The following is a 23869-nucleotide window of genomic DNA, read 5'->3' as shown; positions in this document are numbered from 1 at the left end:
CACCAGCCACTTTGAATGACTTGTTTGAGGCCGTAGATTTGGAAGCCGTGGATGGCGAGGCCTACTGACGTGGCTTGATACACGGGATTGTTCGATCAAACAGAAAGTCCATCTCTGGAAGCTCCTAATCCTCGTCATCTCTTCTTGGTTCCCTTGGGATAAATGGCGCCGTGCTGGCCCATTTGGTCTCGCCACGCCTTGGAGAGACCGTTCTTGGTTTCCGAGCATGGAAAACGTGATCCAGTCTCGGAACTTGCCTGATTTTGCTGCGCCGCCGCCGTTCAAGTGGACTTCCAGCAAGCGAATCAATGCCTCCGCACAAACTCCATTCGACTCGACATAAGCCATGGCAAAGACAAAGTCGCAACTTCGGACATAGCAATAACCGCGGAGGTGGAAACTTGCTCAATTCAAGCCAAAGTAACCAATCGGGAAGCAGATGTTGCAAGTTCGAACGTCGTGGTGACAGCGGAGGTGGAAGCTTGCAGGTGTAGCTTGCGATTCTCGTATTCCACGACAGTACTATGGATCTGGAGAGTAGGGTACCAAAGAACTCAAGTTCTACGACTTCGACTCCAACTTCTTGTTCCACAACAACAGGGAAGTGAGTAATTTGGGCCACATGATGTTCCCAACCCCATTGCGTGGGCAAGTGAGGCGCTCCTGGAGCAGACAGCGGACGTCAAGGCCTAGTACAACGCGAGGGGAGAGCGAGTAGAACCACGCGTTCCAGTTATCAATCGCCTCGTTCGTTATTTCCATTGTAGAATCAGGTGGCTCGCGAATCTCCCTGTCTAGAGTCCATTCTAGCCAAACCGTGAGATGCTCGTGTTTCGCCTTGTGCCTCTCAGGGACACCACCTTGCGCGAGGACTGCAACAATGACGGGAGAGGGCGACTGCAACCAGGCAGCAGCATCACTATGAGGTGCTTCAAAGCGGCTTCCATACCCCTGTGCTGGAAGGGTCGGAGTGAAGGGTAGAAACGAGGCCTGACGCTCTAGCAGGCGTGGATCTGGCTTTCGACTCGTATCGGCGAACGGGCGCTCGACGTTTCCCTCCTTATCTGCCTAGCCTTTTGGACGCGATTGCGGCCGGGATCTCGTCCTCTGAAGAGTTTTCGATATTGCCGCTGGCCGGGCTACATGCCTGACGGACACGAGATGGTACTTCTAGTGACCTGGGCGAGCTGGGAGAATCCTCTTTCTCGACTGGGTCAGCACCGTGGATGTCAAAAGAGACCAGACACCATTCACTTTGCGCTTAGAGAATAGTCATCTTCTATTACAGCGACACTCAAGGAGCAGTCCTCTACTACTACGGTCACGCCTAGGGAGCAGTCATCCGCCATCATGCATGCGCGCAGAGAGCTGCAATTTGATGCTGCAGCCAGATCCGGGCTTTAGGGAACTCATCGGACTCATTATCCTGGTCTTCAGACGTGTCGGCGGCCGCGGCATCATGATTCACCGGCTCCTGGAGCTCGAAGAGTTCGTAGGTCATCGCGTTATCCTCATCTTCGACCTCTTGGTGGGCAGGCTCAGGCTTCGCAGCTGGTGGTGGATTTGACCGCTTTGAGCACCGGATAATGCGCTTCTTAGCGGGCCTGCTTTCTGGCTTGGTCGGAGACTCGGGATCTTCAAAAGATTTCTCAAAGACGTCGTCGCTTTCTGAATCCTTCACGGGCGAGGACCTCCTCAAGAGATCTGAAGCTTTTTGCCACAGATTGCGCAGCCGCCGGGCGATCTTGGTCCTTCGTGGCGTCTTAGCGCCCTTGGACTTCCTTCGTGATGAGGGAGTAGGCGACTCCTGTCCCGGCGAAGAGTCCTCATGAGTGCTGTCGGCAGAATTAGATGAGTCTCTATTCGGCTTGACAGGCGACCTTATGGCAAGCTTGCGCTTTGCTGAGACCACGGCAGGCTCTTTCTCGTAATCGGACATTCCGGGCGAGCTGGATGGCCTTTTGGCGTGCTGGCGCCTAGCCGGGCCTACGATAGGCTCCTCGTCCTGTGATGTAGAGGTGTTTGGTGGGATTGACTGCCTCTTGACGCATTGAGGGAACCAATGGATGCTTATGATGCGTTCGCCTTCGATTTCCCAGTCCAAAATCGGTTCGAAGTCGGATGTAACAACACCGCATTCGCCGTTCAGCCTGTGAGGATAGCAGTCCATGTGCTGGCTAACCTCTACCGGCCCCGCAGTCCGATTTTCAAACATCCAGTCAAAGAGTGGCAGCTCACACGGGTCCAGCAGGTCAGGGATGGCGTCTGCAGGTCTCAGTCGAAGATTCTGCGGCCCCATGGCCAGTTTCCAACCTGTCGGTACTCGGATGAAATAATCTCTAAGCAGGTTGATGACGATGGCTTCGGCTCGGGTACGTTCTTCGTAACTGAGCATGACAGGGTCCAGGAGTAGCCTGCCATACTTGATTCTGGGGAAGCTGAAGGCGTCCTGGAGGTCTTCCGGGTGCACTTCACAACCCATGTGGGGCTTGATGATGTTTCCCTCGACGACCGCACGGAAGGAATGCCCACGCCGTCTCCCCAGGCGTGCTTCTTATTGGGGTCATCACCTCCCAAAGCCTTCAGGCCTTCGTACTCGCATCCTCCGTACAAGACGTACTTCTCTGCGACACAGCCGTACCGTGGCTTTCCCATGGCGCCCAGCGTGATGAAGGCCCGGCCCGTGGGTCTGTAAAATGGGTTCATGGAACCCTCCTTGCGGGCAAACGGCCAGTGGGCGTGAAGGTCTTCGTATTGCATTGAGATCCTGCCCTGCTGGGTGGCCAGGTATAGGTGGCCGATCAGCCTGGACGACAGATGCACGCCGGGTGGCGGCAAGCGTCCCAGGTCGCTGAACAGGAAACCAGAACCGAAGTCGTAGAAAGGATGATCCTTTGTGTCCTCCAGGTTCATTGTGCCATCGTAGAAAACGGGGATCGCCGGCTCGAAATCCCACTTGTTGGCTTCGATGTCCACGGTACCGTCGACGTACGAGATGAGGCGCGCAGGCGAGCCGGCTGGTGTCGTCTTCAACGATCTCGTCCTCTTGTGACCGCTCGGTGTCGACGGTCCTGCCGGAAGTGTATCTGGTGTCGCTGACGACTCATGGCATACACGGCTGGCTGGTCGTATACTGAGCAAGTTCCTGAAACATTATGACAACGATGTCTTGATTTGTCAAGGACGTAGGAATCTTGGCTTACCGAGAAGAGCGTAGACCTTTTGGTCGCGGTACTTTTCAAAAACTGGCAGCATCATGTGGAGCCACAGCGTTTACTCGGGGATTGCCTGTTTGATTTGTTCGAGACTTGCGCCTTCTTGGAATCGTCTTAAGCGGTCCATGACCGCTTTGAGCGGGCAGAGGGTGCCGAAGGTCTGCTCGAATGTACCCTCCGATTTTTCCGCGCCTTGCGCTTGGCCAGATTCTCAGTTGAATCTTCTTTCTTGATCGCCCGCTCGTTGTCTGGTAGCGAGTTGACAAACTCTTGGACCTCTTCGGACGTAGAAAGCATCATGCGCTCCTCGAGCTGCAGGTGGCACTGGAATTCCTTCAGGGACTCCTTGGCTTTCTGTTTGAGGTGCCATTTCGTAGTATTTTTGTTAGTTCTGGACGAGAGCCACGTTAGAGGTGAAATATTTCTTTTGGGCGAGATGGCTGAAATGGTGGGCCGAGTGGAACGTTGGAACCTTCTCAAAGTTGAACTTGCCCGCGGCAAAGAGAGCGGAAGAAAAGCGTTGCGCAGCCTGCGTGTCGCGTCGCGGGAGCATCCGTCGCAACATGCCCCCCATCGTTCCGCGTCGTAGGCTCGAATATTTGGCCAAACGCCCTCAGCGACGCGTTCGTGTGCGCGCAAACCCGAGGTCTTGTTGGCGTGGAGGGTGACTGAGCCGTCGCAAACATTTCCGCGCCATCGATCGGTCGATTTGTCGTTTGGGCTGGGTTGTTGGAGAGGAGAGACACGACTGCGGTGGAGGGGAGGACGGGAGCCGCGTCGCGTCGCGTCGCGTCCGGGTACGGCACCAATGACGTCAGCGGGCCATTTTCGGGTGCCCGCAGCACGTCCAACTATGTGGGTGGACCAACGTCAAATCAGATGAAGAAAAGCTGTGGCATACACAGAATGGGTGTGCAGGTATAGTCTCGCCGGTCCGGGAGCATCCAATGCCATGACCGCCAACTAGCAGGGAGCATTCCAGAGAAGTCCATAAGTGAAGGTAAGGTACTGACTGAGGGTAGTGACTGCGGTAGGAGTTCAAGTGTGCCACGACGTCCACCCCATATCAGACAGGCACGTAGATGTACAGCAGCGCATCACGAGTCCACCACTAGCACCAGACATTCACTTTTCATTTGTCACACACACACGCCGCTGCTACGGTGGTAAGGTAAGTACAGTACCTGGTCTGCCGTGTGAGTGCCACACCCTCCCCTCCATCCATCTCCATCCGCCCATCCACGAGTCAACCCAACCCCAATCCCAAAGCCATCCTATCCTATCCCATCCCATCCCATCCCACGCCCACCTGCCAATCCAACCGCATCGCACCAACCCCCAGCCAACCACTAACACAACCCAAAAAAACCGAAGAAACAAGAAAAGGCTATATTACAGGGCTACACAGACGCAGCAAGGCAGCAGCAGGAGCAGCAGCGCAACGACAGACAGACAACAGACAGATAAAAGATGAATGAGCTGAGCCGAGCCGAGCCGAGCTGTGGCGGCTGGCCAAAAAAAAAAAAAAAAAACGAAAGGCAACTACAACTACAATAACAACGACGCGAAGCAGAGAAAACACCACGGACAAGAAACGACGACGCTCCGCTTAACCTAATCCATTCCATTCCACGACCATCACGACCATCACGACAATCGCGAATCACCCCCAGTACGGCGTGCGCAGGCCGGCAAAAGTGGACGCCATGCCGGACGAGTCGGCGCCGTCGTCGCGCTTGCGGTGGCCTGAGAGCTGCGGCGAGGAGACAAGAGAGCGTCAGCGTTTGGATAGGCAAAAGATGTCTGGACTCACTCGGGGAGAGAGGTCGGGGCAGACGGCGGCGGGTAGAAGTTGTTGGTGTGGTGAAGACAGGACGGGTGCAGTGACGAACGCATCAGAAGGAGCGGAAGTGCGAGTGCGGCGCGAGCTTTGAGGAGAGGAGACGTAAGAAAAGAGGTTTAATCAAAGCACGCTGGATCGGGCGGAAAAGACGACGGCGGAGCAGGAAGAGGAGGGGATGGGAGGGGACGAAAGATGGAAAAGAGTCTCAACTCACCTCGAGCTGAATGTTGCGATGCACATGGACCAGCCAATCGACGTAGCTCTGCGCCTCGCCGTTGCGGTCCTCGTACAGCAAGCGCGCAAACTCGTACTCGGCGCCATCCAAGCCCTGGCGCGCCAGCTGGATGGTGACGGCCTTGCTGCCGCGGCCCTGCTCGAGGTACTGCAGCATGTTGCGCGCCTGCGCGTTGAGGTGCGTCGACAGGACGGGGATCTGGTTGAGGAACGGGTCGAGCTGGCGCAGGTCCGCCACGCCGGGCCCGAACAGGTCCTCGAGGAGGTTGGGCGACACGGCCGCGTGCAGCCACAGCAGCACCTGCTGCCCGTTGTCGACGAGGTATGCGCCGCCTTCTTCGATCTTAGAAAAGGAGGCTCGTATACCCGGCGGCATGCGTAGCCGGCCGTTTTCCGTCGGGAAGCCCTCTTCTGCCGCCAGGTTGTGCAGCGAGTAGATGCGAGGGTAGAGGTAGAGGGAGAGCTCGAGCGGGCCCATGGACTTGATCATGCGCATCTCGTAGACGCGGCGGTCGGTTGGCTCCTTGCCGCCCTTGAAGGCGCGCGACTTGATGAGGGCGAGGGTGAACATGCTGAATTCTTTGAGATGCTCGGGGAGAACAAGCTGGCCCGGAGGATGGCCATGTGAAAAGTTTTTGCGATACGCGGCGAGAATGTCGACAGTCTTTTCGGTAATGGCCGAGCGGATTTCCTTCAGCGGCCGCTCTGCCATGCGGTCTGCAGCTTGCTTGGCAATCATGCTGACGACGGCGTCTTGGTCCACGAAGCGCATAGTATCGACGGCATTCTCATTGACACTTGCGACCAAGTTGCAACATCTCACTCGCCGCTCGCCACTTGCCGTCGTGTAGAGCAGCGCGCTCTGGAAGTGGGCGTCGAGCTTGGGGTCCAGCTTTCCGTCATAGCTAAAGAGCACGCCAATCGACTTGTCCGAGTCAATGACGCCAAACTCCAAGTCGGCACCAAACGTGTGGTGGTAAAAGTTGCCGTGGTATTCGGATACTTGAAGCCCGTTAGAGCAGCGCACCTTCATCAGAGCCTGGTAGCCAGTCTCGCGCGTGACGGTGTGCTTGATTTCCTTGGAAAGCTTGAGGGTATCCCGAGGGCCATGGAAGTTGGGAAAGTAAAAGACTTCGCCGCCCGTGAAGGCAGAGACGTGGCCAATCGTCGCAATGTCGAGGTATCCGCCATTCGGCGCGGCCATGAAAAAGTCGATGCCAATGCCGCTCTCGACCATTTTGGTCGCAATCTTTTTGTAGCCTGGATGCTCCGTAGTAAAGAGCCTCTTTTCGGCGTCCGTGCCGTGCACCTTGCCGTCGTCACGGAGGAACAGCCTGCCTGGGCCCCAGGTTGGTAGAGATGCCAGCGAGCACACAATCTTGCCACCCGTAGCCTTGAGCGCGTCAATCGCGGCGTGCAGCGTCGGCAGCAACGTCGGCTCGGGGTTCTTGATCTGCGCAAACATGTTTGGCAGCTGGGTAAGAAGAGCCGCAATGACCGACTTGGATTCCTCGGGGTCGACAAAAAGGCCATCGCTCAGGGGGACAAACGGGTCCTCAATGTCGGGCATGACCATCATCTGGGCCTTTTCGAGACTCGAGCTCAGGTTGTAAAAGTGAATCTCCTTGTCGTACGTCACGATGCCGACCTTGGCCCCCTTGGGCAGCTTCTTTCCGTCTGCTTGCTCCTCCGGTGTTGCCCCTGCGCTTCCGTAAAGCGCGCTCATGATGCCTTCGCAGAACCCGTCCAAAAAGCCCTTGTTGATTGCCTCTGCGCTGACATCAATCAAGAATAGCCACCGCAGGCCGACGGGCTCCTTGGACCAATATTCTTTTGGGACCATGAAATCCACCGTGCCGAGCGTCAGCTCCGGCCTCTGCAGCCGATCCACGCGGATGCCCGAGGGGTCCGTCGGCGCAAAGTACTCTGGCGCCACGTCGTTGGGAAACGTGCACATGTTGCAGACAAACTTGTTCCCGCCCGACCTAAAGGACATAAAGGGGTTGATGTACGCCCTGCACCTCCGGCACCGCGGCGGTCCCGCCTCTCCAAAGTCCAAGACCGGCACCGGCTGCTCGCCCTCCTGCGGCGCCGCGAGCGGTTGTAATATCATTCCCAGGGGCAGCGCGGTCGAGGTCAGGGCGTCCTGCGACGAGGGTATGCTATTGAGGGTCAAGCGAGCAAACTTGGGGTTGGAGTTGCCCTGGTCAAAGGCCACAAACGGGATCGCAGCGGGCGGAGGGAGATGCTGCTCCATGGTCGGATAGACGTGGTCCAGGTAAAACTGCGCGGGCACGTCTCGCGACCTGGGCACGCTGGGTATCGCCTCGGGATCGACCTTGCCCTGCGACGAGCCCGCAATGGCAGAGCCGTTCAGCGGCGTCACGCCACGCGCAGCATGTTGCATGGACGATGCGGGATTTGCGGGCGCGAACTGGCTCGAGGCGGCGGGGAATTGGCTCATGGCCGGAGTAATGGCCTGGCCGGCGTACGGGTGCTCCTGGTTGAGGAATTGCGACGGCGTGCCCGCGCCGGCCTGGGGGATGCCGCTGAAGGCCTGCGAGCTACCCGTCGATTCAATCTGGTGGTATGCGTGCCTGTCCTTCTTCTTTGGCCTCGCCGGCGCGTGGCCCTGCGTGTCCACCCCGAGTCCCACCGCTCCCATTTGTTGTGTCAATCCCTCGACGCCGGCCTGTCCGTTTTCGAAGCCAGGCTGCTGCGGGAAGTAGCTCTGCTCCTGCTGCGGTGTTCCGTATCCAGCGCTGGGCGGCTGTGGCGAGGCATATTGGTTCGCGGGGGTGCCAGCGTACGAGCCCGTCTGTTGGTAGCCACCAGGGCTCGGAGCTACGGGCGGGCGGGGTTTTTGAGCAGCGGGCTGCTGGGGCTGCTGAGCGCCATTTGAGGCTGCTGCTTGGGCCCCAAGGGCGTGGTACATGGAGAAGTCGGACATGGTGGTGAGCGGAAGTTTTGGGACTGGGATGCGATGCGATGCGGGTGCGGATGCGGATGCGGATGGGCAAAGTGGCCTGTGGGAATCGGAGACCAGTAGACGGACGGTGACTGGCTAAACGAGAGTCGGCGGACAGGACATGCTCTGGCGAGGAAACGTCGGAGGAGTGTAGAGACGACGTCGACGAGGCGATGCGAGTTTATGGATTAGCTGTCCAGAGCCATGGCCGTGGACGTGACGGCCGAACCCGAGCTCCCCCAAGCCAAGCGCTGCAGGGGTCAACGCCGGCGCTCAACGTCCCAGACTCCAAACTCTATCCACACACACACGCTACATTGGTTATCATTTGACGGCTGCCATTTATATCTCGCCTATCACGCTCTCATGGTTGACAGGCTGACCCGCTGTAAAACGACACAAGGGTTCAACCTCAACCCCTTTTGCAACATCAAGCTGGCATGAAAATCTTTGAATTCCTCTCCGACGAAATGCACCCAAAGACGGACCCAGAAATCGATTGCTCACCAACCGCGCATATACATCACCAGAATTAGAACCTCAACATCATCAGCCCACCACACAACGCCGCAACACCACCCAAGACAAAAAGATGCCGCCCACCAAGTGCAACCGCGAGCCATTCAGACGACACACCAACTGGCACCAATCCACGCGCCAACCAACGTCCAGCCCACCATCAACACCACGCCGCCCACAAGCACCCCCGTGCCGACCCTCGCCCCCTGCCCCTGCCACCCCGCCGCCATGACGCCCTTGCCCAGCACCGTCCACAGCGCAATGCCCGCCAGCGCGAGCACCAGGACGAGCAGCAGCGCCACGGCGATGCGCAGCCCGCTCCACGACTCGACGAACTCGACCGTGAGCGCCGTGACTTGCTCGTCGCCGCCAGCGGCGTCCTCGGGAGGCGGAGACGAGGCGGACGCCAGCGCGCCGCGCTCCGCTGCTGACGCTGCGCCGCCGTCGACCGCCGTGCTGCTGTGCGGCGAGAGGATCGAGTAGCGGTAGCCGTGCGAGTGCGACGGGGCGCGGTCCCGCGCGCCCTCGACGTGAAGGTGGTGTTGATGATGCTGTTGGTCCGCCGGGTCCCAAGTCGCAGAGCTGCCGCCGGCAAAGACGCCCGAACTGGCCCTGCTCGGCGGCGTTCTGCGAGCTCCAGTTCCAACGACAGCAAAGCCGCCGCCGCCGGGCGTCGGCGTGCGCGGCGTCCCCGTGCTCCAGCGCCGCTGGTTGTGGAGCGAGAGGGCGCTGAAGCCGCTGTCCGCTGCTGCTGCTGCGTCGCCTGCTCGCATCGAATTCATGCTACGCCCTGCCGCCCCTGCCGTGGCCAATCTGACCCTCTCTGCAACCCGCACGCACCAATTGACCCAGTACGACTCTCTCTTGCCGCTGCTCGGCCGCCTGACTAGCCGCAGCAGCTCTGTTCCCGCCAACCGAATGTGTCCAGCTCCCCCCGCCGCCGCGCCCGCGGATGGCGGTGCTACGACATCCATGCGGCGCAGCGTGCGCGCCGAGAAGACGCGAATGGCCCACGGGCCGGCGAGGTGGGCGTATTCGGTGCGGAGAGCATCGGCGAGGGAAGCATCAGTAGTAAAAGGGTGGCTTGGGCCAGGAGAAGAGGTGCTCTTCATCCGGCCGGCAAGGGATGACGATGACGACGACGGAGTCGCATGCTTTTCGCTTTCCTGGTCGTTGTTCTGGGCGAGTTGAGCCGCGCTGGGGATGGTGATGCGGGAAACGCGCGGAGCGTAGACGCCCTCGCGGCGACGGAGGCGGATTTCAAGCACCACTTGGCGCGACGGCGAATCAGTTGGCGAGAATTGATCGTCCGGCTCGGCAGAGAGGGGACTCGGTCTGAAAAGAGCGTTTCCTTTGCGGTGGTAAAAGGGGTACGGTGTTTTGGGTTTGAAGTGCTTCGTTCGAGGTTGTCCAGTCGTGTCTATATGTGGAGGCACGAGCAGAACCTTCTTCTTCTCTTGCGGAGGCGAGCAATCCTGCTGCGAGGCGCCCGTGGGAAGCATGGCCGAATCGGTTCGCGGAGTGGTGAGCGCGGGGTCTGTTTTGAGGCCAGGCAGTTCTGAACTGACGCTCTTCCCGCGAGTGCTTGCGCTCGCACTGGCATTCAATGCCTCCTCGTCTCGCAACAGAGCTTGCAGTGTGATGGCGTGCACGCCCAGGATCCTGTCGTCTGTTTTCGAGTCCAAAGTCTGCAGCTCCGTGGATGGATCGTCTTCAAAGGCTGCCGATATTCTAAACTTGTTGTCGTAGCCGGCCGAACCTGCTCTCATTTCCGTTCCAGTCTCTGGATGGCTTGGCTGCTGCCCATGTTTGTCAATTAAATTCTCTTTGCTCGCTCCAACCGACGGTGCATGTATGGAAGAAATGCCAGAGGATCTGTTCAAATCATGGATGATTCTTGTGATGGGCGTCGAACTCCCTCCTGTGTCGGTCTTTTTCTGGTCATCGCTACCGCAGGCGTAGTTGTAATCGTCCGACCGAGCTCCGAGGTAGTCGACCGCTTTGCGCGTGAGGCTGTTTCTTCGACTCGTCTTTGTCGGTGTCGTCTTTCGCGGGTCATTGAGTGACAAGCTGAGGGACTCTCGTTTCTCGAGCTCGTCGATGGAGCTGTCGTCGAAAAAGTTGGTGCGCCGCGCCGATCCAGTGCCAGCTAGAAAATCCGTTTCAACGGGAGACGTCTCATCCATGTCGAGGCTGATTGACTTTGTCGGACTGGAGGGACCTTCGACGATTCTTGTCGACTTGGCCGGCGAACCAGAGAGGCGCAATGGCTCGTAATTCATCGTGGTTGCCAAAAGGCACCTGCACCAGACCTGTCAAATACCCTCCTTTCAACGAGTGATTAGTACCAACAAAAGCGCCAATGCAAGATCACAACAATGCGATTTGGCCGGGGAGAGGGTGCCAAACAAAAGAGCAAGTTGACCTAATGTTCCCGTCGATGCTCGGCTGATGCTCGCATGTATTTTGGATGCTGCAAGGGCGAGCCCTAAGAATGAACAACATTCTTCTCATCTCTCCGGCATCTGTTTGCAGCCCCGATCTAACCCACAAATTTCCCTCCGCAGTAGATGCAGACGTTGCAGGCTGCAAAAAGGAGGCGAACCAACGTCACCGGCTGCCGCTCCTGCTCTCTTGCCCCTGCTCCTTGCTTGTCAGATTCGAGCACTAAATAAGAGTCGCCCTCGCCGGTCGTATCGAGGCCAGGGACGCTGCAAAGGTCATGCGTACCTTGAGATTGACCATTTCCATTTGCCTCGTCATCCAGCACAGTGTCCAACTTGAGGGCGTGATGCTCGCTGAGGAAGCGCTTGCCGCATATTCCGCAGAGCTTGGAGATTCCGGGAGCCTGAATGGCCAGGAATGTCAGAGAACAACGCACTGTCATGATGTCAGCATGATCCCGAGTGAATGGTTTCGTGGATGCGCACCAAATTCGTGTCCTTGGGAGCACCTCGCCCAGTCAAAACTCTCGAATTTGATGTCCTCGTCGCAAATTTCGCATCGCTCCACATACGTGGCTTCTGAAGTTGCTGCAGCATCATTGGCATTGACGGTCTCGGAGTCGCCCAGCCACGTCCTCATCTCGGAGTAGACTGCACGTATTTTTTGGCTTGTAGTGCTGTCCACGTAGTATGCTTTGAGCATGCTGAGGACCTGATTGATGAGATGAAGAACCGTTGGAGCATCATCGTACTGATTCCTCTGCTTGGGGTTGAAAAAGTGCGTCAAAAGTCTTCCGTATCGTCGTTGGATTTGGTCGTGGTCAAAGTAAATGTGGCGCCTCAGTTCCTGAACGAGGCTGATTTCGTCTTTGAGGCTGAGATTTCGACCACCTGCTGCTGACAGAGCCAGTGAAGCAAAGGGTTCGGATGCATTCGACTCATCGAGGCCCAAAGTCTTTGCGAGTTGGTCCATAATGACCTGGCGAGCACTGCTCTCCTCGACCTTTGCTTCCACATTCTCTTCCAGCCAGCTCTTGGCACTGAAGAGGATTACTTCTGCGCTCAAATCTGCTTGCCGTTAGAGTTGGATGTTGAACAAGCAACAAGACTTACCATCAATTGGGCACATGCCCGCATTCTCGGGCATTGAAAATGCACCTCGATTGTCCCTGAAGGGATGGATACCGATCTCAGTCCGTGAGGCAGCTGAGATGGTGTATTCGACCATGTCGCTAGGGTGGAAACAGACAGCAGATGCAACGAGTTCGCCCATGGGCGAAGCGCACAGACCCCAAGTTTTCGTTAGAACGGCATCGCCGAGCTCGTTTTCGGCACCAAAGAGGTTTCTACTCTCCACGATGCTCCTTTGGAACGGAGATGGCTTCCTTTTGGTGTTATCTTTTATTGGAACTGTCAAGGCAGTCGTTGGAGCGGATGTAGCAGAGAGCTGAGACACAAATTGAGCTCGAAGCTCTCCTGTGTCAAGCTTGTTGAAGGCACATCCTGTGTGTTTTTAGTAGTCAGAAGGAACAAGAGAGGCATAGTTGCACAAATTCAGACCCGTTCTCGACTCACCGGTAATCATGTCCCATCTGTCGTCGAGATTGTGCCTTGAGACGTTTACTGACAGGGTGTCCTGAAGAGAAATTTCATAACAAAAGAGGCCATTTTGAGAGAATACGGCAAGATGAGCAGTCTGTTTCTCAATTCTTGGGGCCCATTGGACGATGTGAGCGAGCCTGGTGCCCACAGATTCATCTACAAATGCATCCTCTGCACTGATGGAAATGTCGAACGAGTATGCGCCCATGCGGACACGGCGGATATGCAGCGACTTGTTGGTCGTAAAGGCCAAAAGTGATTCGGCGGTTTCTTTGTCATCAAGACTCCAAGGGCTCCATGCAAGGTTGGTAGCATAGCGCTGTTCATCAAGATGCTCATCTAACAGGGTGAATGGCGGGTCTACTTTGAGCTGAATCTGCGGCGCAACGCTGCAATGCGCGGCGACGTGTGCTGACCAACGAGAAACGACAGGACTGAAAAAGTCAAAAGGTGACTGTACCCTGAGAATCACAATCTCATTGGCATCATTGGATACAGCGAGGAAGAAGCCGCTCATTGGCAGTTGACTGTCCTTGACGGACTGGCTTGATTCCGTCTGTGGCCGCACGCGTGGGCTCCAGGCAAAGGACCTGACGCGCCGGCTCGTTCTGCGTCGAGTCTCCCAGTCGAGTCCACCTACCTTGTGCTCGCCATTGTCTAGTTTTTGCCAGTATCGGTCCAAGGCATGGTTGAAAATGAAAAGGCGCTTCCAGCTGCGCCCATTCTTAAAGTCCGAGTCGGAGGCCCAAAGCGATAGTGTCAGGTTCGAGGTCAGCACAGCAAGTGCGCACTTGGAGTGTTTTGCGAGGCCGGGGGGCGACCAATCCAACCCGATAACATCGCTCAACGACAACTCTTCTCCAAACGACACTGCGCGGAAACCGAGAGGATCCAAGGTGGGAACTTCGGTCGAGGCGAAGAGATTGGTCTTGATGTGGACATTGTGCCAGTGTTGGGTAGATTGAATCGCTTCGGTGTCAGAATGCAATATGGGAATCTGTTGGCGTTAGGCGCTGGCCATGGTTCGGGGGAGACGGCTTACCAGCAGTTCAACAGTCTCGCCGGCAGCCACTGCAATGTTGCCATCTTGCGACCAGCTCAAGCAGTTGATTGTCGAAGGCCAGACGTTGAGAGTGATTGCCTCGTGCATGGCGAAGGTGGGTGTGATGATTTGGGGACAAGGAAATGTTTGGAGACGCGACGAGGCCCGCGTCACTCGTGCCTGGGGCGTCCAGGTGGTCCGAGCTCCAGCCGAGATGCACGGGCCTTTTGCCCGAATCGGCAACCCGGCAGTCCTGGAGAATCAACTTGACTCTGCTGAAATGATTCACTATCAATTTTTACTGGAGACTGTGGTTCTCATCCAAAGATCCTACCAGCCTTCTCATCCCACTCCTCATCCCACCTGCGCTGCGTTTCCTTCTCAGCACCCTCTCTCAGCCTTTGCAGCTGCTTTCCATCATCACTCATCAACTTCGCCAACAGTTCTCCCAGTGCTTCTGCACTTCCAAAGCCCCTCCCGTTGACACCTTCCTCCACGAGCTCACTCCATGCCTCGAAGCGGTCCCATCCCGCTACGGGCAGCCCTGCACCAAACATGTCGACCACTTTCATCGGCAAGTCAACACCAGAGCTACTCGTGTGCAATGATACACCCAGGTCAGCATATGAGAGGAGGCTTGCGTAGTCTTCGATCGAAAGCCAAGCAGTAAGGATGCGGACGTGCGAGAGTTGGCCATCCTTTTCCATCTTTGCGATTTTGTCACGGTAGAGGTCTTTTTGAGGACCTTTCCCGGTAATGATTGCAATGACGGGTGGGAGGGACGTGGTTTTGGCCGTGGTGCTGTAGGAAGAAAGGGCACTAAGTAGCAGCGAAAAGTCCTCGTCAGGAGTCCAGCTTGTGGAAGAAACAATGACTTTTGGGGGCGTGGAGGATGGAAAGTCGATTGGCCAATTCTGCTGCCTGGCAAGGGAAAGAAACCCTTCTCTTCGGGCAGTAGCAGAAGCACAAGGCTGAAAGTGTGCTGGCGGACGGTCATAAAGCGGGATCACACCGGTGCGACCATGTTTTTCCCGGAGTACACGCGCCATGGCGGCCGTGACGGTGAAGTTGATGGGAGCATCTTTGGTGACGGCGTACTCGTAAAACTGCGAGATGCGGACCAGCGGGTGCGATTGTCCAAGTTTCAGGGCAAGAATTGAGTGGCCAAAATTGTGCCAGTCAATGCAGAATGCAGTGTTCCGGAGAATACAGGCGACTCGGGCGACAAGCAGAGTCGGGATCGACGGTGGATTCTGGATAGTGTCAGCCCTGGAATTGTCATGGGGACAGCTTGGCAGGGGGCATCAGGGGTACTGTTCCCTTTTTGTCTCCTCGACAGCAATGCGAGAGCAAGATTGAAGAGGTATTACCTGTACCAACACAAATCGCGCCGGACGTGTCTCATACGACATGGCCGCAAACAGACCCCACGTCTGCCAAATGACTTTCAGGGGAGCCATGAGAACAAACAACCTCCGGTCGTCGGTTTGCCACTTTCTGGGCCATGGCGGAATTGGGACTATGTGGACCCTTTTGTCTGAGTCCAGTGCCGGGTGAATATCAGATTCTGGATTCTGTTTTAGCTTCCAAGCCATCATACAAAGGCGAAGGTGCAGACCTTTGTAGCCAATGATGTCAACAGCGTAGCCGAGTCTGGCCAGACTCATGGCATGATACTGCATGCGCGGGCTACGGCCAATGTCTCCAAGGACAACGATTTGGATTCTTTTGGTGTCATTTTTGGCGGCAGAGTAGCGAGTCGGCTGCAGCAGGAGCAGGGACACGACGGCAAGCACAAAGACGCCAAGGAGAGCAATTAGCCAGTCCATGGATGGATGGGAAAAGAGATGATCGGAAGGACCGGATTGATGGTATACGACAAGGGCCGGAGGGAGTGCCGTACGGTAGAGTAGAGGACACGTGATGGCTGGCGGCTGTCAAAAAACGGGGTCAAGTCGCGCAGCCAATGAGAAAGGGAGCGAGAGACATGGAGTGGGCCAGCCGTGGTCGCTATGCGGTATCGCCGACCACCATGGTGTTGGCGTCGACGAAAGCGGTGTCTGCCGTGGAGTTGCAGAGTTGTACTAGCAGCGGGAACCACGGGTCGAGCCACGGGTGACAGGCAGGCCAGGGCCGCGAGACGCGTTTCACCCCCCTGGTGCTGCAACACCTGGCAGCCCGACTCGACTGCAGTCAGTCTGTATCTACATATCACAATGGTTTCTGCTCTCGGTGACCAACCCTGCCCACTAATCCCCAGGCCCGCCCTCTGATCTGAGCGCCCGAGGGCCCTGACGTTGGTTGCTTCTCCGCAGTCCGTCCGCACTCAGGTCGAGTTATCAGCTGCACTGGCTACAACCTATATTCCCATCACCACCAACCTCGCTCTCCTCCAACTCGCCCACGTTGCTCGTTGCTCGCGCCGTCCTTCGCATGGCCTCCGCCCACAGCCAAACCTTCGCCCTTCCGCTGGACAATTTCCCCCGCCATGCCCATCACTACAGCCACTCTCTACTTCCCGAACGCCCTGCGTCGTCGAGGCCCATCACCAACGAGAGCGGCCCTGGTGCTTTGAAGAAGGCGCGCTCTCACGGCTCTTTAAATCCTCCCTCGCCGCTCTACGAAGACGGCCCTCCACAACCCCTCGACCCGCTCGACACCACACGTCTCGCGCCTCCCATGGGCCGTCCGAAGCTCCGGCCGCGCGGCGAGTCGGACCTTGGTCGTCCTGCTTCTCCCCATAGGACGCGCCCAGCCGACGACTATGGGTTTCCCCACCAGACAGACCCATTGTCAGTGTATCAGCATGCGCACACATCTACTTTCGCTAACTCTGAACAGGCCCGATGATAGCTGGCGCCAAGTCCTGACCGGCTTGCTGATACCGCTTCCCTACATCCTGGCTCCCCTGGCCTTTGGCGCGCCATGTTCACACCCTACAAATGATACCCACGCCGAATCTCCCTCCGACCGTTTAAGGGCAGCGGTTTCCGAAGATGCCCCAGCTGCAAATCCGTTGCCGTCTCGCGCTCCAGCCATTCTTCAGGCGTGCGCCCTTGCTTCGGGCACGCTCATCCTCACAGCGCTCCTCTCCAGATCAAGACCTTCCGCACAAGTTTTGGACAGGCGAAAGAATTTTGGTGGCTCGGGGCGTGTGGGCAAAGACGGCAGTCGGGGTCGATTGCAGCAGGTCGCATCCCGAGTCTTGGGTGTAGGACTGCCCTTCTATGCCGCTGCACAGCTTGGTGGTGTCAGGACAGGAGCAGTGTTGCTGGCTGCCATTACATCTGAACTCTGTGCCGCAGAGACTCCAAGACGTAGGCCTTTGACGGCTTTGCGTTGGCTCGTGAGTGACAAGAGGTTACTTGTGGGCTACCTTGTGCTAGGCTTCCTATGCGATGCTCTAGGATTTGGTGCTTCTACTGGTCTGATCCAGGTCATTACGGGCTACCTTGCGCTCGCCGTGTCGATATTGGTCTTTCCACCTCCGCTCCCAATCACTTGGAGTGTCTCTGCTCCGCCCCAAACTACTCTAAACTCGGGCATTGCAAATGGCCTTTCTCCCGTCGTTGAAAGCCCAGAGAAGGCAGCTGCCGTCTACCATCTCCCTCAAGTCACTGCATCCACACTGGTGGCGTCCCCTGAAGATGTGAACACGACACTGATTTCAGGAGCAATCTTGTTTGCTCTTACGTTTGTGGCGTCCAACATTACAGGCAACCTTTCCTTCACAAGCTCGACAGTCTTTTGCTCTTTGGCCGTTTCCCTTGCTGCTGCTGGCTTTTACTCTTTCGGCAAGCCTTCAGCCCTTCGGTCTACGCAAAAGGCCGGCGTCGCCGCGGGTTGCGCAGTTGGCGCAATCAGTGGGTTCCTCAATCACTTTGACTCTTGGATGGCGCAGGCGGTGGAGCTAGGCTTCCTGCTCCTAACATATGGCGTCACTCGGTTTGAAAAGGGGTTGAATTTGGACCTTTCTCATTCGCACCACCACCATCACCACCATGGGCCTCATGCGCACGACAAGCATTCTAGGTTGACTGGGATTCTTCTCAAGCAATGTGAGCCTGGCTCGCTACTTCACAGCATTCTCGTCGAAAAGGACTCGCGGCGGATTGCATACTTTGGTTGGTAAGTCAACCTACTTCCCAGTCGAGAGCGTTGCTAATGGCTCCAGTCTCAACATGGGATTCATGCTCGTCCAAGCATTCTACGGATTCGTGACAGGTTCGCTGGGTCTCCTCACAGACAGCATCCACATGTTTTTCGATTGCGCAGGGCTGGCAGTCGGCCTGATTGCAGCAGTAATGAGCAAATGGCCTGCAAGCGCTCGATTCCCATACGGCTACGGCAAAGTGGACACGCTGTCGGGTTTTGGAAACGGCATCTTTCTCATGTAAGTTCCGCGGACAGTCGACTTGATCGCCGCTAACAATCGCAGTCTTGTTAGTTTCGAGATCATCCTGGACGCTTTTGAGCGACTCTGGGAAGGCCATGAGCTACGCCGATTGGACGAGTTGCTCATTGTCAGCATTCTGGGGCTCCTCATCAACTTTGTCGGTCTCTTCGCCATGGGCCACGCACATGCCCACGGGCATGGCGGCCACGATCACCACCACGGAGACGAGAATATGCACGGCATCTTCCTGCACATCCTGGCCGACGCGCTCGGCTCCGTCGCCGTCATCATCAGCACCCTGCTGACCAAGTGGAACGGCTGGAACGGCTGGGATCCGCTGGCGTCGTGCATCATCGCGCTGCTCATCTTCTTCAGCGCGCTGCCGCTCACCTACAATGCCGGCATGAGGCTGCTGCTCTGCAACCCGCAGGAAGTCGAGGACCAGCTCAAGGACACGCTGAGGGACATCAACTCTATTCGTGGCGTCGTGTCCTATTCGGCACCGCGTTTCTGGCTCGAGGATATGGGCGCGGCGCATGAGCGCGGCCATGGACATGACGAGGACGGTTGCCACGACCACGACCACGGCCATGACCATCCGCACGCTCATACGAACAATCACGACCATGGCCACGCTCATAGCCACTCCAATGTCTCCAACTGTTCGGACCACGGCCACGGTCACTCGCACTCGCACACGCCGTCGCACTCGCACGACCACCACGGCCATTCCCACTCGCACTCACACTCTCCCTCTCACTCACACTCGCACTCCCCCTCCCATGCTCATTCCCACTCTCACGATCACTCCCACGACCACGCCGTATCCCAAAAGATCCTCGGCGTCATGCACGTCGTCGCGGCGCGCTCGGCCGACGCGGCAGACGTGCAACAACGCACCGAGGCTTTTCTGCGCGAGCGCAAACTCGATTCGGTGCTCGTGCATGTGGAGAAGGAGGGCGAGGGCGCTGAGAGGTGTTGGTGTGGGGGCGGGCAGGGTTTTTGAGGGGTTGACTTGATGGGGGTGAGGAGGGGAGGGGAGGGGAGAGGAAGAGGGGAAGGAGGGGGGGAATGGGGAGATGGGGATAGAGGAGGAGAAAGAGATCCTGGAAAAATTAAACTAGACAATAACAACCTACCTTACCTACCCTTTTGTATTTATTGTACTGTATAGTAGATATATCGCCTAGACTTGCCTCGTGTCGTCTTCCCTCGTCATTCCACTCCAGCGTCTATTACTTACGCCTTGGGCGAATCATGTTTAAACATGTAGCCGTCTTCTCTCCCCCTCCCTCCCTCCCTCCCTCTCTCTAAAGAAGCACACACACCACAGCCCCCAGCTCAACGCCGCCTCCCCTTCACCTTCACATGTAGATACACATACACAGATAGAGCACCTAGCGCAGACGGGCGCGTTCAGCAGAGGACGCCAAGGTAGAAGATAGAAGCAGGAGATGTGGTAGTGTCATCACACCATTTTGACAATTTGGCATTTCATCTTTTCATCATTTTGTCATGTCTAGTTTTTTAGTTTTTTGGCGTTTAGCGATAAGTGACATGAACTCTGCGAGCCATGTTCTGTCTACTATTTAACTAGTCTCTGGTTTTTTTGACTCCATATGAGAGAATAAGCGTGGGAGAGAGAGTGTGGGCGATCCGCCAGTAATGCCGGCATTTTAACAGTGGCGTTGATGCTGCGGTGCAATACAGGTAGGACGATGGATTGGTTGGCAGTACACACACGCGTGGCAACGTGGTGCACATTTGACCTCGCCATATACCTCAAAACACGGACGGGGAAGGACATTGTCGTTATTGTGTGCAGACCACACGGGTGGTTTGCACGTGAGGGTTCTGACGTGGGTGAGCTGGGTAGTCGAGAAGGGGTGCGTGGTTGTGGTAGATGATGGGGTTCGGGAGTCTGGAGTCTGGAGTCTGGAGTCTGGGTTCTGTGGATGAGGCACGAGCGGTGGGTGGGTGGGTGGATTTGGGCACTGTGCACACGGACGCCCGCGGCTGGACCACCGTGGGCTGAGTGCGTTGGCGGGTCATGTTGACGGCGCTGGCGATGTTGAAATCGACGAGGCAGAAAGCTACACGCCGCTGATGCTACATGAACAGACACAGCGGAGCAAAGCAACTCGATCCACCTCACTCACGCCGCGGCTCACGATTACTCTTTTCTCTCCACCACGGTTTCTGCTGGTCAGCCTGCCGCTCACATCACACGCCACACGTTGCGCATCAAACGGCGGGATCCCAAGTGTTGTGGCGAGTCGCGTGGACATGATCATTTTTGTTATTCCCCTGGTAACCGAAAAGGAAAAGAAGAGAGCATTTCGCCAGCCAGCAAAAGGGGAGCCCCGACCATGCACACGCACAATCGCCACGTTGTTGATGTTGTCGTTGACCTGCCTTTTTTTGTCGCGAAAAAAAGGGAACTCCCCGGGCCTGATATCACCGTTGTCGTTTGTCCGCCACCACCGTAGTTGTTGTCGTCCTTCGCAGCAGTAACAGCATTTGTTGCGCCTGGTTGTTGTCGTTGATGTGCTAGGAGTGCTGCTACAACCCCGCTTACACCTTGAAACCCCTGCTCCTTCTGCGGCCACGGGCACGCTCGAACTTCCTGCCCTTGGACTCGACGTAGGGCTTCTGTGAGGGGAGTCAGCAGCCATCCAGCGAAAACGACAAAACGTTTCCAGCCATCCGGGAAAACCGCGCAGTCTTCGTACCTTGTGCGAGTGGGGACCGAAGCCAAAGTGCTTGACGCTCTCGCGGGCGTTCTTGGGGCCACGGAGGAGGAGCGTGTTGGCGCCGGTCGGGGCGCGCAGGGCCAGCTCGTCGAGCGTCAGGCACTCGCCGCCGGCGGCCGTGATGCGGGCGCGGGCGGTGCTGGTGAAGCGCAGGGCGGCGACCGACAGCTTGGGGACCTCGAGCAGGCGGTTGTCGTCGGTGACGGTGCCGACAATGACAATCGTCTTGCCCTCGTGGGCCTTGCCAGAGTGCTTGTTGGCGGCCGTCGCGATGATGCGGGAGATGGACATGGGCGGGCGGTTGATGCGCGACATGAACAGACGGCGGAGGACCACCTTGTTGAAGTCCGAATCCGTGCGGCCTGTTTGTGCGGTGCGTTAGAATTATCGCCTAGAGGTCGTGTGGGTTTCGCGGTTGGCGCCTCCGAGGCTACGTACGGGCAAGGAAACGGTACAGCTTCACCAGGAGCTTAACGTAGACGTTGTCGCTCTTGGGAGCCTTGCGGTGGGTGCTCCGCACATGGTGCCTGTCGAGATCGATACCTGGAGGGCGGCACGTCAGCTACTTGTTCGGGAGCGCAGCCAGGGCGTGGCAGTCGACGATGGCGAGCAGATGCTGGCTGCTCCATCCGTAGGCAAGAGGGCTCACGTACCCATTGTGGCGGCGAGTGTTGTCGATGGTCGTCGGTTGGGGGTCGTCTCGTCGGTCGTGGTGGTGTTGCGGACGGTGGTCAATTTTGCAGGTAGGGCGACGTGGTCCGAGCTTGTGCGGCCCTTCGCTTAGCGAGCGCCAAGCTCGCTCTTTGCGCCTCACCACCGCGGCTGCAACAAATCGGGACCATCAAATGTTTGCATTTTTGTCTCTATTCACGCCATCTTTCTTTCTGCCGCCCGCCTAAAACGCCCGCTACCTGTGACCCCGATGCAAAGACCTCTGCGCGCCAGCCTCTGTACATTCACGCCCGATCCATGACCAAACCTGTTCACTCTAAGCTTTCTACGCTGCTAATCATGTGCCGCGGCCTGCCCTTTGCAGTTGCAAGGGGCATCAAGTGTAAAATCAGTGCTTTTGGTAGCGTTCGCACTTCAGGGCGTCCTCTTGGACAGGATAAAGTCTCGTGTCAACTCGAAGCTAAGCCAACTGCTGGCCATGCTAGGAGCGACCTTGAGCAGGTTGGGGGCAATGCCCTTGTAGAGCCCCCGCCAGCCTTCTTGGCCGACAATCGTCTTGAGGGCATCCCAGATCGACTTGTACTGGTAGCCCATGCCACTCATGGTGTTGATCTGGAATCGGCGGCGCAGCACGTCGCTGTACGGTTAGCAAGAGAAGGCAGAGTGGACCAAAAAACTCACAATGGGTACGTGCAAGTCTGGGCGACGGCACCAGATACTGCGCCGGCCGCAAGCTTTCCAAAGACACCCGGGTCCTTTTGTCCCTCGGGCGTGAAGGTGTTGCGCATGGTTTCGTATACCATGAAATTGAGCCCCACCTAGATTATATCAGCGACCTGTCGCTCCCTGAAGATACCACACTCACGTATGGCGCAACACCAGCCACTGTGGGTATTATTCCGCGGTAAAGAGCCAAGAATCCGCCCTCATTCTTGTACATGGACATCATCAGCTCCCACATTCCCGGGAGTTGTTTGCTAGCGTCTTTGGCAATACCGGCGAATGAGGCCGTTTGGATTGATAAGCGGGTGCGGACAATGTCGAGGGGATAGGTGCAGGTGACGGAGGTGACGCCGGCCAAGCCGCCGCAAAACAGGCGCTGGTGAGGGTTTAGGGGGGCTCCGGGGGTATTCTCAAAAAACTGTCTTGGTTAGCCTCAGAGTGCTGTTGGCGGCGGCACCACTCACCCGCTTGTAAAAGTTGAACGCGCCAAACTGAATGGCCGAGTAGGGGACAATGCGGATGCAGTTTGTCCCATTGCCGGCCATGAAGCCTCTCCAGCCCTCTTCGCGCCACATCTTGCCCAGCGCCTTGCCTATTGTCAATTTGTATTCGTTCCGTCCATGGCTCTGGACCTGGTAGAGAATCTTGAGGCGCTCGAGCGGCGAGACGACGGTTCTCGACACGGCGCCGGCGACACCGCCAGCGAAGAAGGAGGCGAGGACGGGCTGGGCCATGAAATCGCGCAGGCGGATGAGCCTCGTCTGGGGGGGTGTCGAGGACATGGCGTCCGACGGCTGGTGTGGGATGAGTGAAGGTGGTCGGCGAGTCGCGACTCAGAGGCCCCTCACCTTGCTGCTGGGCTCAGTTGTGGCCGGGGGATTTGACATTTGCGGCGGCGCAGCTCAGAGGCGCAAACTCTGGGCGCGCACGATGCTTTGGCCGCTGGGCCTGCAGCTACACAGAAAGAGGCCTCGTAGCGCGACCAGGATTGCGGCTGGGACGGCGGGAGGTTATCAGCGGCGGGTAAACGAGCAGAGCCTGATGCGCAATTGCGTGCGGCGGAGCGGTGCGAGGGCGCAGACGGCGGGCGAGCGAGGAGAAGAGGTGGGGTCGGTCGGCGGAGAGGGTCGAGCGGCCATTCAAGGAGGGCGGTGCAGGCGTGTCGTGTTGGATGGGCGAGAGGAGAGAGAGTGTGGAGTGTGGAGTGCTGAGAGTCTGGGGATTCGGGTGTCGATGACTGCTTTCGGCTAGGCCGCCCGGGAGTCAAGTTCAGTTGTTTGCAACGACCTGCACTGGCCAGAGCAACCCAACAGCAACAGCAACAGCAACAGCAACAAGCAACACAAGGAACCTCGTCTCGATGTTCAGAGTTGTCTTGAAGCAGACCTGACGCCTTGAGGCCTAACCCAACCAGGGCGCTCAACGTCGCCCCTGCCCAGCTTCACTCCCGGCGTCCAC

General features: G+C 57.3%; 7 protein-coding genes across 7 annotated transcripts; 1 reads left to right on the top strand and 6 right to left on the bottom strand.

Moving 5' to 3' along the window:
• Nucleotides 1-1348: 1348 nt before the first annotated feature.
• On the bottom strand, nt 1349-3258 carry J3D65DRAFT_670514 (uncharacterized protein; the record flags this gene model as incomplete). The annotated part of the gene is made up of 3 exons (XM_066803291.1): nt 1349-2449; nt 2518-3071; nt 3204-3258. The coding sequence occupies 3 exons, from the start codon at nt 3256-3258 to the stop codon at nt 1349-1351; spliced, it is 1710 nt and encodes a 569-aa protein (XP_066652705.1).
• A 1188-nt stretch (nt 3259-4446) lies between these two features.
• Nucleotides 4447-8452, bottom strand: J3D65DRAFT_635077 (uncharacterized protein). Its single transcript, XM_066801281.1, has 2 exons — nt 5273-8452; nt 4447-4968 (listed from the first exon to the last, which is right to left on the bottom strand). Exons 1-2 carry the CDS (start codon nt 8240-8242, stop codon nt 4879-4881), a joined length of 3060 nt encoding a protein of 1019 aa, XP_066652704.1. The 5' UTR covers nt 8243-8452; the 3' UTR covers nt 4447-4878.
• Nucleotides 8453-8564: 112 nt separating this feature from the next.
• On the bottom strand, nt 8565-10649 carry J3D65DRAFT_635073 (uncharacterized protein). Its single transcript, XM_066801280.1, has one exon. The coding sequence runs from the start codon at nt 10546-10548 to the stop codon at nt 8884-8886; it is 1665 nt and encodes a 554-aa protein (XP_066652703.1). The 5' UTR covers nt 10549-10649; the 3' UTR covers nt 8565-8883.
• A 516-nt stretch (nt 10650-11165) lies between these two features.
• Nucleotides 11166-13994, bottom strand: J3D65DRAFT_635071 (transcription factor IIIC subunit delta N-term-domain-containing protein). Its single transcript, XM_066801279.1, has 6 exons — nt 13868-13994; nt 12799-13822; nt 12337-12726; nt 11710-12291; nt 11510-11659; nt 11166-11419 (listed from the first exon to the last, which is right to left on the bottom strand). The coding sequence occupies exons 1-6, from the start codon at nt 13973-13975 to the stop codon at nt 11322-11324; spliced, it is 2352 nt and encodes a 783-aa protein (XP_066652702.1). The 5' UTR covers nt 13976-13994; the 3' UTR covers nt 11166-11321.
• Nucleotides 13995-14137: 143 nt separating this feature from the next.
• Nucleotides 14138-15938, bottom strand: J3D65DRAFT_635066 (beta-1,4-mannosyltransferase). Its single transcript, XM_066801278.1, has 3 exons — nt 15486-15938; nt 15238-15434; nt 14138-15120 (listed from the first exon to the last, which is right to left on the bottom strand). Exons 1-3 carry the CDS (start codon nt 15694-15696, stop codon nt 14185-14187), a joined length of 1344 nt encoding a protein of 447 aa, XP_066652701.1. The 5' UTR covers nt 15697-15938; the 3' UTR covers nt 14138-14184.
• Nucleotides 15900-19287, top strand: J3D65DRAFT_661178 (cation efflux family-domain-containing protein). The gene is made up of 4 exons (XM_066802592.1): nt 15900-16659; nt 16709-17995; nt 18042-18260; nt 18306-19287. Exons 1-4 carry the CDS (start codon nt 16301-16303, stop codon nt 19267-19269), a joined length of 2829 nt encoding a protein of 942 aa, XP_066652700.1. The 5' UTR covers nt 15900-16300; the 3' UTR covers nt 19270-19287.
• Nucleotides 19288-20837: 1550 nt separating this feature from the next.
• Nucleotides 20838-23193, bottom strand: J3D65DRAFT_670508 (solute carrier family 25 member 42; the record flags this gene model as incomplete). The annotated part of the gene is made up of 7 exons (XM_066803290.1): nt 20838-20915; nt 20996-21378; nt 21455-21559; nt 22159-22325; nt 22370-22506; nt 22554-22829; nt 22876-23193. The coding sequence occupies 7 exons, from the start codon at nt 23191-23193 to the stop codon at nt 20838-20840; spliced, it is 1464 nt and encodes a 487-aa protein (XP_066652699.1).
• Between the last annotated feature and the right edge of the window lie 676 nt (nt 23194-23869).

The sequence above is a fragment of the Phyllosticta citribraziliensis genome (assembly GCF_038025025.1).
Source record: "Phyllosticta citribraziliensis strain CPC 17464 chromosome Unknown J3D65scaffold_10, whole genome shotgun sequence".
NCBI lineage: Eukaryota > Fungi > Ascomycota > Dothideomycetes > Botryosphaeriales > Phyllostictaceae > Phyllosticta > Phyllosticta citribraziliensis.
The sequence above is the reverse complement of the archived record's forward strand: the minus strand, read 5'-3'. Positions and strand labels throughout refer to the sequence as shown.

Excerpts from the sequence above, each read along its gene's own strand:
- J3D65DRAFT_635071 (XM_066801279.1), bottom strand. The coding sequence starts at position 13,975 with ATGCACGAGGCAATCACTCTCAACGTCTGGCCTTCGACAATCAACTGC. Across the intron at positions 12,292-12,336 it reads GGGCATGTGCCCAATTGATG|ATTTGAGCGCAGAAGTAATC; the intron begins GTAAGTCTTGTT and ends AACGGCAAGCAG. Across the intron at positions 11,660-11,709 it reads CTCCCAAGGACACGAATTTG|TGCGTTGTTCTCTGACATTC; the intron begins GTGCGCATCCAC and ends ACATCATGACAG.
- J3D65DRAFT_635077 (XM_066801281.1), bottom strand. The coding sequence starts at position 8,242 with ATGTCCGACTTCTCCATGTACCACGCCCTTGGGGCCCAAGCAGCAGCC. Across the intron at positions 4,969-5,272 it reads ATCGCAACATTCAGCTCGAG|CTCTCAGGCCACCGCAAGCG; the intron begins GTGAGTTGAGAC and ends TCCTCGCCGCAG.
- J3D65DRAFT_635066 (XM_066801278.1), bottom strand. The coding sequence starts at position 15,696 with ATGGACTGGCTAATTGCTCTCCTTGGCGTCTTTGTGCTTGCCGTCGTG. Across the intron at positions 15,435-15,485 it reads TGACATCATTGGCTACAAAG|AATCTGATATTCACCCGGCA; the intron begins GTCTGCACCTTC and ends AACAGAATCCAG. Across the intron at positions 15,121-15,237 it reads CGCGATTTGTGTTGGTACAG|AATCCACCGTCGATCCCGAC; the intron begins GTAATACCTCTT and ends GACACTATCCAG.
- J3D65DRAFT_661178 (XM_066802592.1), top strand. The coding sequence starts at position 16,301 with ATGGCCTCCGCCCACAGCCAAACCTTCGCCCTTCCGCTGGACAATTTC. Across the intron at positions 16,660-16,708 it reads CCCCACCAGACAGACCCATT|GCCCGATGATAGCTGGCGCC; the intron begins GTCAGTGTATCA and ends AACTCTGAACAG. Across the intron at positions 17,996-18,041 it reads CGGATTGCATACTTTGGTTG|TCTCAACATGGGATTCATGC; the intron begins GTAAGTCAACCT and ends TAATGGCTCCAG.
- J3D65DRAFT_635073 (XM_066801280.1), bottom strand. The coding sequence starts at position 10,548 with ATGAGAGCAGGTTCGGCCGGCTACGACAACAAGTTTAGAATATCGGCA.